This window comes from Nannospalax galili, unplaced genomic scaffold (genome assembly GCF_000622305.1).
Source record: "Nannospalax galili isolate Female #2095 unplaced genomic scaffold, S.galili_v1.0 scaffold563, whole genome shotgun sequence".
NCBI classification, from domain to species: Eukaryota; Metazoa; Chordata; class Mammalia; order Rodentia; family Spalacidae; genus Nannospalax; species Nannospalax galili.
Genome location: NW_008350459.1, coordinates 1,203,078 through 1,218,773, shown reverse-complemented (window position 1 = coordinate 1,218,773; position 15,696 = coordinate 1,203,078). Strand labels below are relative to the sequence as shown.

The 15,696-nt window shown below is 41.0% G+C and overlaps 1 protein-coding gene across 1 annotated transcript in view; it reads right to left on the bottom strand.

Annotated features, from left to right (window-relative positions):
* The window catches only part of Ccdc170 (coiled-coil domain containing 170), a 90,393-nt gene that overhangs the window by 33,092 nt on the left and 41,605 nt on the right, over window positions 1-15,696 (bottom strand). Inside the window, exon 6 of the mRNA XM_008847749.1 lies at window positions 7,224-7,541. Within this exon, the coding sequence (XP_008845971.1) occupies window positions 7,224-7,541 (318 nt within the window). The remainder of the gene's footprint in view (window positions 1-7,223; window positions 7,542-15,696) is intronic.

The window sequence follows — 15,696 nt, the reverse complement described above, 5'->3', positions numbered from 1 at the left end:
TTTATATATATATAATTTTAAATACTATATGTTTTGCATTACCAAGATATAGTCAAGATTGTATTATGTATACAACTTTTTGTCTTTGTTTTTAACCTACTACTAGTTTAAACATCTTTGTATACCACTCAAAAGTATTAGCATTTCAATAGCTGCATGAAGAATCCATTATGTGGGCTGTGGATATAAGTCAGTTGTGGAGCACTGGCCTAGCCTGCATGAGGCCCTGGGTTCAATTCCTCAAACCATTAGAAACAAAAATCTCACAGCAGGAGGATGAGGAATTCAAGGCCAGCCTGGTCTATATGCCCCCTTCCCAAACATTCCTTCAAAAGAAAGAAAAATATTTCTTACAATGACTAAATTTGTCTAAACACAGCAGACTATAGGTAATGGATCGTAGTCATTGGAAAGGGGAGGCAGTTGGTCAATTATTTGTTCCAGAATGGATTGAAGTGATATGTGGGGATGGTTAGACTACATGAGCTCTAAACTCTCATTTCGTGCTTTTGTGACTCTCAGGGTACCAGGCCTATAATTCAATTCATTCTATACTTCAGTAAGTGCTTAAAATACCTACTCAGATAGCTGATGCTAAGCTATTCATAGGCTTATTTAAGGAATTATATTTCCCAGAGAAATGTTTAATAACATTACAAAATATAAGACTTTGAGAAACCTCAATTCATATTGTCTGCTCTTAGTACCACCAACAATAAATCTGACTGGAATTCAATATGGTGTGGCCATTTTTGTCATCAGCATTACCACTCCAAGGTATGGGTTCAACCAATCATATGTTCTTTTCTCTTTTTTAATATTGTATTTATTATTTTTATTTTATGCATATGCATGTATTGCCTGCATGTAGGTAAGTGCACCCGTGTCATGCAATGCCTGTGGAGGACAGAAGAGGCTGTCAGATCCCCTGGAACTGGATTTATGGACAGTTGTTAGCTGCCATGTGGGCATTGGGATTCGAACCCAGGTCTTCTGCAAGAACAGTCAGCGTTCTTAACCGCTGAGCCATTTCTCCAGCCCCCGTATGTTCTTTTCTTAAAGAGTTGTTTTTAAACTATCAGAAGTTGTCCTATGTTGGCCAAATGTGGTGGCCTATGCCTATAATCTCGTCACTTGGGAGGTGGAGGCAGGAAGACTGATCATCTTTGGCTATATAGTAAGTCGAAGGCCAGTCTGAACTACATGAGATCCTCTCTGAAAGAAAGAAAGAAAGAAAGAAAGAAAGAAAGAAAGAAAGAAAGAAAGAAAGAAAGAAAGAAAGAAAGAAAGAAAGAAAGAAAGAAAGAAAGAAAGAAAGAAAGAAAGAAAGAAAGAAAGAAAGGGGAAGGAAGGAAGGAAGGAAGGAAGGAAGGAAGGAAGGAAGGAAGGAAGGAAGGAAGGAAGGAAGGAAATAGACAAATTGCCCTATGTCATGTTTCTCAAACCATTTTCAACTATAGAGTCTTTTGTCAACTAGAAGTCTTTCTAGGGAAGACAAATAAGGGCCAGATGTACTGAATCGAGATCAAGAACCTTGAAGACCCAAAACAATGTGACTTTTCAAACTGCTAATAAGCAGATGGTTTAACTGTGCAGAATATTTCAAACTGCCACACAAGAGTCTAGGGTCTAGAGAGGAACAAACAGCCAAGGGCCCTCCCAGTCTGCCCTATCACAGAACTATGCTTCAGAAGTTTAGCTGGCTGCCAGGGCATATGACACCACAAGTTTTCCCAGAGCTAAATTATATAAACTTATTCAAATAAATTAGCAACGCCATCTGACTCAGTCCTTGGGAACATCAAACGCCATTGTCTGGGTGAACATATGCATCCCACCAAAACTGTAAATGTGCTGTTTTCACGCCAAGAAGTCTAAAGACCAATAGGTTTTTCCTTTTTTTTCTTTCTTCCTTATTATCATCTGAGTACACTCCTGGTGTGCTTAGGGATTTCTGTCCTAAGGATGTAGAGACTGGGGACAGGAATGTCATAAAAAATACATACCTCAATTTGGAAAATAGAGAAGGCACTGCAGTAAACTAGCTTTCAAGAGTAAGCAGCACGATTTTTGGAAATAATGTCATAATGCCCTAATAGAGTTAATTTACCTCCCAAGGACAGGGATTTGTTGAGAGGCCTTTTTCTCTGAGATTATACCAAACAGTAGCACAAGAGTTCCATGCCCAGAAAGAGCCTCCTGGGTCAGCTAAGGACTGGCACCTTTGACCATAAGCAGCTTTTACCTCTTATTCAAGCAATGTATTTCACTTAGGAAGTATATTTAAAAATCTTAAGTATTAGAGCTGCAACACAAACCCTAACCCCCTTCCTTCTTGTCAGTATATGAACTGGCTAACCCTGCCCCCCTCTTCCTTCGATCAAGCCAATTTTTGTTATGGGTTAATCTGGATACCAGCAAAAAAAGACATTTTGATGCAACCTGAGAATGGGACTTATTTGGAAATAAGCTCTTTGCAAAGATAATTGAGTCACAACTGGGTCATTGGAGCAAGATCTAGTCAATTTCTCCAGTGTCTTTATAAACGGGGGAAATTTTGATATAAAACATACAGGCATAAAAAGAAAGACAAAGAGGAGGCAGGGGAGAACACCAGGCCCAGCCAAGGAGTTCCTGAATGAGCTAGAGCAGTACATGAAGAAAGGAACCAATACCTCAACTACAGAATTCTATCCTCTAGAACTATGAGCAAGAAAATTCTTCTTTTAAAAAATATTTTTATTATTTTTATATGTATAAGTGTATTGTCTACATGTGTGTAGTGCACCCATGTTTACAATGCCTGTAGAGGTCAGAAGAGGGCATCAAATCCCCTGGAACTGGAGTTACAGATGGTTGTTAGCCTCCATGTGGGTACTGGGAATCAAACCTAAGTCCTCTGTAAGAGCAGTCTGTGCTTTTAACTGCTGAGCCATCTCTTCAGCCCCAAGAAAGTTCTTTTTAAGCTACTCAGTGGCACTTTGTTAAAGCAATATTGAAAATCAAATACAACCAGGAAGGATGGGGATGCTAAACCACTAGCTCTTCAGATGCCCTTACATCCAAGGGTGAGCGTGGAAAGTAACTGCCAACAGTGGTGTGTCGGTGGAAACCTGGTGATGCTGGTGGGGAAGTGTCTGCTATAGTGAGTGACAGGATATGGCAGTGGGTTCTGAGATCAGGAGGCGCAGAGGTCATGAAACCTCCCTCTGGTTCTTTGGAGACATCAAGCTGAGTCCAGCAGCACCTGCAGAGCCTCTGGACTATGAGATGTTCCAGCAGAGGCAGCAAGTCTTTAGTGTGCACAGCTAGCCCTTGGAGGGGTTTTGATTAGGTCTGGAGACACCTGTAGTGTCACAAATTGAGGATGGATGGAGGTTCAGTATGCTACTAACATCCTACATTGCCCAGGACACCACCAGACACACACAAACACACACACACACACACACATGATTTTCCAGTGCAGAGCTAGGTGTGATGGTGTACACCTATAATCCCAGCACTCAAGGGGCTAAGACAGGCAAGTCCCTCTCCTTAAAAAAAGACTAGTCCAAATATCAATAGTACTAAGAACCCCTGCTCTAAGATATAGTACAGCTTTTTTAGAGGAAGATTAAATTTTGCTAGAAGCAGAAATTCAAGGAACAAGTAGAAACGACTTACTGAAGAAGTGGGGGTGGTGTCCTCAGTTCTACTAAGAACTGCAAATCCAGGAGAGGGAAAATGGATAGCCCAGGGGTAAACAAGAAAAGCATTCTGCAGGTAGGAGTGGACATGAAGTGGACAGTGTGCCAGGCCAAGCCTGCCAGGCCTTCAGAGGAGATGACCCAGCTGCTGACAGCATGTAGCCATGGCAGCTGGCAGGGGGAGGCAGCCTCCTCAACAAACAGACTCATCAATTTGTAAAGCACCCATTCTTCAAAGACATTTCTAAGACAATATGCGAAATCCATTTTCTCCTGATTTTACTTGAAATGAGTCACATAAAACACCAGCTATATGCTTGATTTCAGGCTTTTAAATGGGAAGAGCAGCTATTGAAAAAAATTACAGGGTAAGAAAGGCAGACAAAGGCACTCAAACGACTCTGAATCGTTCTAATTTGGATGGGGAGTGGGGAACGCACAAGCAGCTTAACCAATTTATACCACTTTGCTTTAGAAAATAAACATATACATCATGCTGACAACTGCATGTCATGTTTCACATGCTGGAATTAAAACAATTTTAGAGGGAAAAGCTTAGAACTATAGAAGGGGAAGCAATCAAATAAATGACAAAAAAGCAACATTAGCTATCAAAAGACATATTTTACCATCTGAAGTACATAACTTCCTTAAGTTTTTCTTGGTTCTGTAAATAATTTCTTTTCTCAGGGGCTGGAGAGATGGCTCAGCAGTCAAGAACACTGACTGTTCTTGCAGAAGACCCAGGTTCGAATCCCAGCACCCACATGGCAGCTAACAACTGTCCATAACTCCAGTTCCAGGGGATCTGACAGCCTCTTCTGTCCTCCTCAGGCATTGCACAACACAAGTGCACTTACATACATGTAAGAAATACATGCATACACATAGAATAAAAATAATAAAACATTTTAAAATAATTTATTTTCTCAGTTGAATTCCTATATGTAAACTAAGTAACAAGAAAAACTAAGTTACTCTCAGAGATCTAAGGAGCTCTCTTGGCTAAAAGGGCCAAGAGACTTGTTTCCAAAGCATGTGTGAATTTTAGTTCCTGGTAGCTTAGGTTTTTTTTAATCATTACAGAAAATTTACAAATGCATCCCTAAACTATGCTTTTTTTTTTTCAAATAAATGTCATTGTGGGTCTGGGATGATGACTCAGTAGGTGAAGTGCTTTCCTTGTAAGCATCAGGACCTGAGTTCAATCCCCATAATCCACATAAGAAAAGCAGGGTATAGTGACATGTGTTTATAATTCCAGCAATAGGGAGGTGCCCACAGGCAGAGCCCTGGGGCTCTCTGGCCAGCCAGCCTAGCCTACTGGTGATTTCCAGGTCAGTGACAGACCCTATCTCAAAAAAAAAAATAGTGATGGCACCTAAGGAACACCTAAGGTTGACTTCTGACCTCCACACAAATGTACCTGCACACACGCACACACGCACACACACACAAAAAAGAAACAAAGGAAATTTTTTATGTAGATTTAATGGATACAAAGTGATGTTGTAAAAGTCATACACAGTAAAATGCTTACTATCTTAGAACAGATTAATGTGTATATAATCTCTCATCTGACCCTTTTTACTACAACATGGATAGACCTAGAGGACCCCGTGCTAAGTGAAAGAAACTAGACACAGAAAGAAAAATATTACACGATCTCACTTCCATGCAGAATCTTAAAAAGGAGGAGAAAGGTCAATCTAGATGGTTACAAGGGAGTTGCAGAAGGAGAGGACACAGGGAGAACACAAAGTTGCTGAACTGTGGACTGGAGACATTACAAGATGGAAGTGTACGTGTTTCTCCTTTTGAACAAGTCTGACATCAATACATCAATAGATGCTTATAATGGAATTATGCATGGAAGTTGGACACCATTTACTTTCAAACCTATTGATTAGGACATCAGTCATTTGGTTTGGGATTACTGAAACAGTCTGGACAGAAGTCAACTCTGCTGAGGAAAGCTTTATAAAAAATTAAAGTTGTTGGCAGTACAAATGACAAAAATCTGACAGGTATCTACCCCATATCTGAATTAATCCTTTTCACTGTTTATTAAATAGGTCTCTTAAATGGCTCTCCTGGGTACCAGCAGAGTAGGCAAAAGACAGAAGGAAGGAAAGAGATGGGAAAAGCGGCAAGAGCAGAACAGTTAATGTGCGTGGTTTCGATTCGCCATTGTGTTGAGAATCATATAACAGTTGCTGTCCATTGACTGCTTCTAATAAACAATAACCCTAGGAGGCAAATGCTGTTACCAGTCTAGAAGCTCATATCTGCAATTCCAAAATCTAGAGGGGGTTACTGGTAAGGCTTGGCTTGACCTGACCTGACCAACTGAGTGGAGCAGCAAACACTCACTAGAAATGGCTATTTACGGCTTCCATTCATCCCACCTGGAGTGGCTGGCAGATCTCACTGCGGTACCATGAGTGTGCCTGGCAATAGGATACACTCTAGAACCCCTGTGGAGGGTTGTGTGTTATACCACGTTGCTTTATTATATACTTACTTTATAAGCCCGGAAATATCCTGAATTCAAAGTGCCTTGGGGGAGTCTGGTGGTGCATGTCAGCGTACAACTCGTGTGTGCATGTCACATGTAACCCCAGCACTCGGGAGGCCTTAGAAAGCAGGAGGATTCCTGGGCATAGGAAGCCATCTTAGGCTACATAGTAAGACTGTCTCAAACCAATGCCTCCTCCCAAAAGGCACATTGAGCCTGAAGATTTTGTAGTTTTGAATAGGGATTGTGATCTTTGCACTAGCCTCTGAAAAGATGAGAAAGTAAAATTGCAGAAGCAAAGGTTGTAGCTCAGTAGTAGAGCATTTACCTGCCAGGTGTAAGAATCTAGGTTCCATCCTCAATATTGAAAAAAAAAAAAAAAAAGGAAGAAATTGTTGGGGCTAGAGAGATGTCTCAGTGTTAAAGTATTTGCTATACAAGCAAGAGGACCAAATTTGGATTCCCAGAACCCACATAAATGCTAATGCCAGTAGGTGTGATGGCTCACTTATAACTCCAGTCTTGGAAGGAGATGGAAATCTCCAGAGTGAGACTAACCATACTGGCAAGCTCTGGGTTTGACTGAGAGACCCTGCCTCAAAAGGTGAAAAAGCAATCAAGGATGATTCCTGACATCAATCACAGGCTGCCACAGGCACGTGCACACACATGTCCTCAGGAACATGCAAACAGGCATAGATGTGGAAGAGGGGGAGGAGAGGGAGGGCAGAGGAGGAACAGGAAAGGGGGAGTGGGAGGTGAAAAGAAAAAAAAAGAAATATGGTTGAAAATCTCAGAAGCCATCATTCCAGGGTCGTACCAGAACTTACTCCACCATGGGCAAGATCGTAGGACGGACAGGATTTAGTGAAGTAGATTGAACTCTATCACTTGACTGTTTCTTCCCAAACACAGTTGAAAGGGGCAAAGCACGTTTCAATCATACACTGATTCAGAGACACAGCTGTTGAGCATGCGAATGAATGCTAAGTCATAAGCAGCCATGGCCTACTCACCCTTTTCCTGCTCTCTTCCTGGTTGCCCAGCTCTCGAATCCTCTCCAATATGGCATCCTCCGTGGACCCAGCTATACCCAATCTGCTGTGAAGGAGCACTGCAATTTTCTCCCTAAAGGAGGAGTTCTGGCGGTGGCAGGCTGTGGCTGCATCCCGGCTGACCTTCAAGCTCATCTCCAGCTCCTGCGAGCTTTTCTTCAGTTGGTTCAGCTCCTGCTTGGCTGCATCCCAGACCCGCTGTCCAGCAAGCAGCCTTTCTTGAAAGATCTTAACTTCCCTTTCTAGAGCTTCTTTTGCCTCCACAGCACTGAGCAAGTCCTGAAATAATTGGAGAACAGAGGCAGTAACAAGGTACACCTGCATTTGACCTTGCTCGCCAATGACTCCAAGAACTTAGGGTTAAGTGCATATTACAATTTTAGCTCTAACTTCCATATCATCTCTCCAGAAAAATCATTAAATTCCAAAGGCAAAGCAGGCATTAAAAATTGTTTGAAGACCTTGTGATATAGATCAGTTGGTAGAGTGCTTACCTAGCATGCTCAAAACCCACTGATCCCCACCATGGTGATGCATACCTGTAATTCTAACACTCAAGAGGTAGAGCAGAAGAATCAGAAGCTTCAGGTCATCCCCAGCTGCCTGGCAAGTTTGAAGCCAGCCTGGATGGACTACATGGGACCCTGACTCAAAAAAATTATTTGAATAAAGATGCTGCTTTAATCCTGCTTTTAAAAGTAGAGTATCAGGGGCTGGAGAGATGCCTCAGCAGTTAAGAACACTGGCTGCTCTTACAAAGGACCCAGGTTCAGTTCCCAGCACCCACATGGCCGCTAACAACCATCCGTAGCTCCAGTCCAGGGAATCCAATGCCCTCTTCAGGCCTCCACAGGCTTTACATGCAGGGGTGCACTTGCAAACATGTAGGCAAAACACTCATACATAAATAAGATAAAATAATAAAATGAAAAATAAATCCAAAACATTTTTTAAAACTAGACCAGTAGTCTCTTAAAGTCTCTTTAAAACTAGACCAGTAGTCTCCACAAAGGAGAATAGAATCTTTGTTCCAGTTCATGGACTGTCTGTTTCTTATCTCAAAAACACAAAATCAAAGTGGCTAGAGGCTGAAGAAGGGCGACTGAAAGAGTAGCTATTTGGTCATCAGAAAGCTTAAAAGTAGGAAATAAGACCCATTCTTAGGAGAATAATCTAAAGAACATCATATGCATAAATAGATTCAGAAAAACAGCACAAGGTATGGAGGAGGCGTGTGCCTGCTTCTATTTACAATATTTTAGAATGGATCCCAAGAGGCACCAGGGATACCTTTCAAATTCATTTTTTAAAACAGTTGTTAACATCAAGGTCTAAAACTCATGAATTCACAACAAATAAGATCAAGCAACTGATTGACCTCCACTGCTATACAATACTGCTCCCTAGTTAAGTGGCAAAAGGATTTTGTTTTTTAATTTAAACCAATATGTTAGGAGTAAAAGGTACTAAAAAGAAACAATATCATTGAGCCATTGGCTACATTCAAGTAGGCCAGTAACATTTCAGGCACTTAAATTAAAGTTAAAATCTGGTCATCTGCTTACATTAGAACTGGTCTTTAAAAGGAATCCACCCCCATCAACTGCTAGGAGACAGGAAAAAAGCTAACCGAAACACAACTTAAAGAAAACATAACATCCTCCCTTTTTTCTTATGGTGATCCTCTAAAAAAAAAATAAAGGAAATCTCAAGCATCAATTGGAAAGAAAAGTCATCCAGAGGAGAGGTAGTTAGAGAAGTCTGCTCTTTCCAGAGATGTAATAACCCACTATGAAGCTTATTTCATAAAAACGCTTTGTTCTTCAAGGCGTCGGTTCCCCTTCTCTTTCTAAACTAGTTATCTCTGTAGAGAAAAGCCCACTGCAGCTGCTAATTAAATCATGACCCTTAAAGAAGAGTTGAGGACTCCTTATCAAAGATATATCTTTATCACTTACGATTTCTCTTCAGATGGGAGAACAATGGTTGTTCACTTGCACAATTTTGGTTACTAGTGTCAGCACTGGTGACAATCAAGCAGACTCACATTTTACTCAGAAAACTGAAGCCCTAAATTCAATGATGCAAGGATGAAAATTAACCCTAATCACGTCAGGGTTCTAACACCATATGGTACATTACATGTCAACTTTTATATGGAAAGAATCTCCCCCCACCATGCAAAAGCAGAAAATTTTCATGGTCAGTATTATTATTTGAAAGCAACTATTCACAAAAAGCCTGTAAGATACATTTAAAAAAAAAAAAAAAAAAAAAAAAAAAAAAAAAAACTACCAGCTGGGCGTGGTGGCGCACGCACTCAGGAGGCAGAGACAGGCGGATCTCTGTGAGTTTGCTCAGTGGGCAGCAGCACCTACCACCAAGCCCAGGGACCCAAGTTCGATCCTGTAGTACCACATGATAGAAAGAGAGAACTGACTCCCCAAAGTTGTTCTCTGACCTCCATACACATACACATTCCATGTATCCTCCCTCCCACATACACACAAAATAATTAAAATGTAACTTTTTAAGAATTTCAATCTATGGGGCTGGAGAGATGGTTCAGTGATTAGGTGGAGGCTGTTTTCCAGGCGGCCTAGGCCTGCTGGTGAGGCACAGTCCAGCTGATATTAAAAATGGACACTGAGGGGCTAGGTGTGGTAGTGCACGCCTTTAAGCCCAGCACTTGTGAAGCAGAGGCAGGCAGATTTCTGTGAGATTGAAATCAGCTTGGTCTGTGTAATGAGTTCCAGGCTAGCCAGGGCTAGCTACATAAAAAAAAAAAAAAAAAAAAAAAAAAAAAGATACTGAAGTATAATAGATTTGCTGGTAGGTTAATCAAATGTCATCTAACAAACATAATTAAAATATCTCTGCTTTGAGGAATTTTTCTATCCTAGTATCACACTATTATTTCACTAACTTAGAAATAAGACCCCCTCCATAACACCCCAACGAAAGCAAAGCACTGTGTCTTTTTAGACCTAAGCGCCCACCCTAATGTCTAATAAAAATAACAAAAGTAGTTTGTGGTCACAGGACACAGAGGTACTTGCTAACAGGCTGCGTCTCTTTTTCCTGAGTACTTTCAGCTGTTTCTATACGACATGAAGGCACCAGAGTGAGTGGCAGACCTTGGGGACAGCTGCTCCCCAGCGCTCTGATTAGTCACTCTGGGATTCAGGGGCACTGCTCTGCTGGAAATAGATGTCCACAGACTACAAATGCAATTACCTGGACAGCTCCCAGGAGCAAGCCACCAGACTGGAGTGTGGCTGCATGGCTACTCAAGGATACACTGAAGCACAAGACAGAAGGTGACATGGGCATGGCTGGCCAGGACCTGGTGACTGCTGTCAGACCACACTGACACAGAATGAGAAACAAGTAGCTTCCTCCCAGAAAACTTAGAGCCGACCTCCACTGAGGAATCACATCTGCAAATGAGGGCAGGCCCTGGGCAGAAGGCAATGCCAATGCAATCGCTTAAAAGGTTTTTTTAATAATGAACAAATCTGTCCGGAGCCCACATCCTGCTCCTTTTTAGCTGCAGTCACTGGTCCGGGACCAGGCTCCGCCATGCCCAAGTGCCCCAAATGTGACAAGGAAGTGTGCTTTGCTGAGCAAAGTGACTTCACTGGGTAAGGACAGACATCAACCCTGCCTGAAGTGTGAGAGACCGGAAAGACGCTGACGTGCCTGGGCCATGCCCGGCATGAAGGGAGCCCTACTGCAACCATTCCTGCTACCTGGCCAGCACACAACTGTCTGTGTCTCTAGTTCAGGGGGATCTGATGCCCTCTTCTGACCTCTGCAGGTATTGCGTGACACAGATATACTTACAAACATGCAGGCAATACACCCATACACATAAAAAGTAAAATAAAGAATACAGTTACATATCACTGAGTGGCACTACACCTCTGCAGAATAATTAGGAGAACTATCTACAGAAATAGGACTAAAGATAGGTTTTGAAAACACAGTATTTATTTTACTACAAATAAATATCTTGGCCTTGCTGAAATTGCCTTAAACTCTATTTTAAGCAAGCATAAGGGTGCACACCTATAATCGCAGTACTCAGGAGGCTGAAGCAGGAAGATCACAAGTTTGAGAGCTACATAGTTAAGAGTCAAAAGGAAGATCAAGAAACCCAGTCTCAAGAAACCTCTGTAAGACTGGTTTGCTTCTGAAAGTTTCTTTTGTTGTTTTGTTTTGCTTTGGTTTTTTGACAGAGTCTCTCTAGCTGTCCAGGAACTTGCTATGTAGATCAGGCTGTCCTCTAACTTATAGTGATCTTCCTGTCTCTGCCTCTCCAGTCCTAGGATTACAGGAGACTGTGCTACCATATCCAGCAACTTCTATAAATGTTCTAAAAGCTAAGTATACCTCTCCTATAAGCAGCACTATCATCAATTCAACCAAGATGACCTCAGTTAACAAACCAGAAGCCATCTCATGGCTACAGTCAAACTTCAAATGCTGGCACAAATCACAGACCTTGTAAATGTGCTTGTACCTAGCTCTTCAGCATGGGGAATTTCAGTTGTAACTAGTTCAGATATGGCTATAAAACCAGCCTATGAATTTGACAGAGATCCTCTGTACTAATGTGTATACATACTTTCAAAGTATGATGGGTACAGTTTGTGTGATCATTTTCCCTGTGCTTATTCTCATTATAGTAACTGGATTTTCATTTTGTCTGTGATTTCTAACTTAAAATTTGGTCTCATGCTTTATGTAGTATCGGTTAATTTTTCTACTGATGTGGTTTTTCTACTTATAGAAGTATTAGTCCAAAGTTGATTAGAAAAAAAGAACAAGTTAGGCCTCTGCACTCACAGTTTGAAAGAAAGCTAAAATGCATTGAGCACATAGGAAGAACGGTGAATTTGAAGTCATGTTTTGGGAAAGTTTTTTAAGAGAGGGAGAGAGAGAGAGAGAGAGAGAGAGAGAGAGAGAGAGAGAGAGAGAGAGAGAGAGAGAACAGAGTTTTTAAAAACTTTCCACAGAAGTTTCCAAGTAATTCAAAGAAGGCTACTATTCAGAGGAAGACTGGCTGTGTCCTGCTTAAACCCTCAGTCAGTGAGGTAGAAAGTGCCTTTCCCAAATCTGAGCTGTCACAAATGGTATCACAGACTTTGGAAAAGGCGAACTCAGCTGAAGTTTAAAACTCTCATTATTGGCAGACTTGAGAGTGGTTGCCTGTGGATTTATCTGCCCTCAGAAACTCTTGTGTCACTGGGTTGTGTTGTAGAGCTGCAAACATTCTGCCCTGAACTCTTCACTCTGAGCCTGGAGGACCATGGACAGTTCCCACTGGAGCATCAAGGAGGGACATTAGGAAAATGAAAATAGGTTCCATTACATACTGCTAAGGTTAGATCCACAATTTTTAAAAATAGCATATAATGTCATTTTTAAATGTTATCATCAAGGAAATTATAGTAACAAACTAGAATGTAAATCTTGACAATGTCAACACAATAATATAATAAAAAGAGGGGACCAGACAGTATGACAAAGATTAAATCCTTCCTGTTTCATAACAGAAAGCCTAAAAACACAATTACAGATTGATGAAGCAGGAATAAAAATGTATTGTGTGAAAGTCATAAGGGTAATTATTAGAAGAACTAAAAACTAATAAGAGAAACAATTTCTTTTGTGACTGTAAGACTAAGAATGAGGTATGCAAACATAGAGTTGGTCATCATATCTTGGAGTCCCAGAAATAGCTTTAATTTTGACCTTATGAGAAGGTGTTATGTTAGTGTCTGTTTTCATCCTAATTTCTTACCCACAGACTAGCACAAGCCCAGCCTTTTAGACAATAAGGAGGGGGTACAAATAAGGAGTGTTTGGAAGACCCTTGGGCTGCTTAGCCAAAGGAAGAGACTTGGAAATCTAGGAGAGTGTCCTTTAAGTGTTTGAAAGATGGCCATAGAAGAAGAAATTTCATCTGGGCCTGGAAGCATAACTTGCATGTAATCCGAGCCACACAGGAGGCTGAGTAGAAAAAAATCACAGTCCAAGGCTTGCTTCGGCTACAGAGTATGTTCAAGTCCACTCTGGACAGTAAGACCCTGTCTCAAAACAATTTTTCTAAGTAAACAAAAAAGGTCGAGGGGGCTCTCTAAGAAACTATGTGCCTACCATGTAAGAGGCCTTCAGTTCAATGCCCAGAAATGGGGGAGAAAAGAGAAGAAAATAGAGGGGAGGGAAGAAGTGGAGAGGAGGGAAGAAGGAGAAGGGAGGACAAGAGAGGAGAAGGGAAGGGAGGGAAGGAGAGAGAGGAGAGAGGAGGAAAGGGAGGAGGAGAGGAAGAAAATATACTTCCGTTTGCTTGGTGAAATAAGACACTACCAGGAAGAGGATATAAATTATAGATATTCCGGTCTCAACTTGCTGCAGTGGAGAACTAGCCAACAACTGGAACTTTACCAAGAAGAGATGGATTGAATGGTACATTTTTAAAGATGAGTCTTTAAAGCACTTGCCTGGTATACCCAAGGCCCTGGAGTCAGTCCCCAGTACTGCCAAAAAAACAATGCATTAACTAGTTAAAATAAGTAAATAAAGATGACTCTTATTTCATATAGAAAGTTGAGCAATCAGGAGTCCCAGTTGCCTGAAGGTTTCTTCCAACATTATGGATGATTCTAGAGTAGCAAAGAGATCTTTGACTTCTTCAGGAAAAATATTCTGCCTGATCAGTTCTCACTTCCAGGAGCTATTTCCATAGGCCTCTTCTCTCCAAAAAGCCTCATATTTATTTCAATAGCTATGTAAAGGAAAATAAATAAGAAAGAGAACTAAAAACGCTAAGTATCAATTGTGTACCAGACACATAGCAAGCACCATGTGTATCTTACAGCCATCTCTGTAACTGGAGGCTCCACACACATGGATTTGAACAACCTCAGATCAAAAACATTCAGGGGAAAAAATCATATCTATACTGAAAAAGTATAAACATTTTTTCTTTGTCATTGTTTGCTAATAGTTTAGACATTGTTTCCATTATATTAAGTATTATAAGTAATTTAGAGGACTGGAGAGATGGCTCAGTGATTAAGAGTACTTGCTGCTCTCGCAGAGGACCCAAGTTTGGTTCCCAGCAGCTACATGGTGGCTAACACTGGTTCCAAGGATCCAACACCTTCTTCTGTCCTCTGTAGGCATTGTACACACATGATGCATATACATAGATGCAGGCAAAACATTAATACCTATAAAATAAAAATCAATATATAAATAAATAAAATAAGTAATTTAGAGATGACTTCAAATCTGTGGGAAGATGTGTCTGCATTATATGCAAATACTAAACTGCAGCATTTATGTAATAACTGGAGCAGCCACAGATTTTTTTCTCCATAGGACATCTTGGAATCAGTTCCCCAAGGATAGCAAGAGATGACTGAATATAACATAATTCTAACAGCATTTATAAGATAGGTCCTTAAATTCCTTTCCCATTTTACAGATAACAAAAAACAGAGGTTCCAAAAGGCAAAGTCACTTGCCTGGAACCACACAGCCAAATAAGACTAAAGCAAGGTACAGTCCATCATAGTGAGAAAGTCAAGGCAGCAGGAGCTTAAAGCAGCATTGCCTGAGGAAGCAGAGAGCTTTGAGAGTTGTGCTCAGCTAGTTTCCTCCTTTATACACAGTCCGGACCAAAGCTCACATCCAGTGTGTTCTTCCCACCTCAATTAACCTAATCAACAAAATCTTTCACAGGCATGCCCAGAAGCTAAATAATCATAGGTGTGCCTGGAGACTTGTCTAACAGGTGATTCCAGATGTGAAGTAAACTTCACCAGGCACTGCAGCCTGCTTCCTAACCCCTCTGCTCACCATGTGTAGGCTCTCCTCACTTCACTACTTGAATGCACTATAATGAACAAAATAAAGGAAAAGGGTCACCATTCCAAACGTAGGCACGACTGGATCCAAGACCAGTATCATTCTGTAACTTCCATGCTAATCATGAGAATGAATGAAAGAAAATTTGATCAGCATTAATGAAAAGAGACTATTTGAAAAGGAATATTAAGTTCAGCTTCTGACCCACTGATTCTAAATTCTGTGAACTATAGAAAAGGTATGTGTGGCTTATGTAGGCAAAATGACTACTTTTATCAAAGTTGATCTTTTTTCAAGACAACCAAGATAAAAGGCACTAGTTTTGATAGTTTTTTAACCATACTGCAATATTTGTGGTATAACTGAGTAGTGCATGATCCTGGGTTCAATCCCCAGAACAAACAGATTTCCAAATACATGTGATAAATCACCTGGATTTTTATTTTTGAAATTTTCATGAGATAACTTAAGTAGAGTCTTTGAGCAAATCAGAAAACCTGAATCTGGTAGCCAGTGTCCCATCCCGTCCCCCCTACCCTGTCCTCCCCTGTCC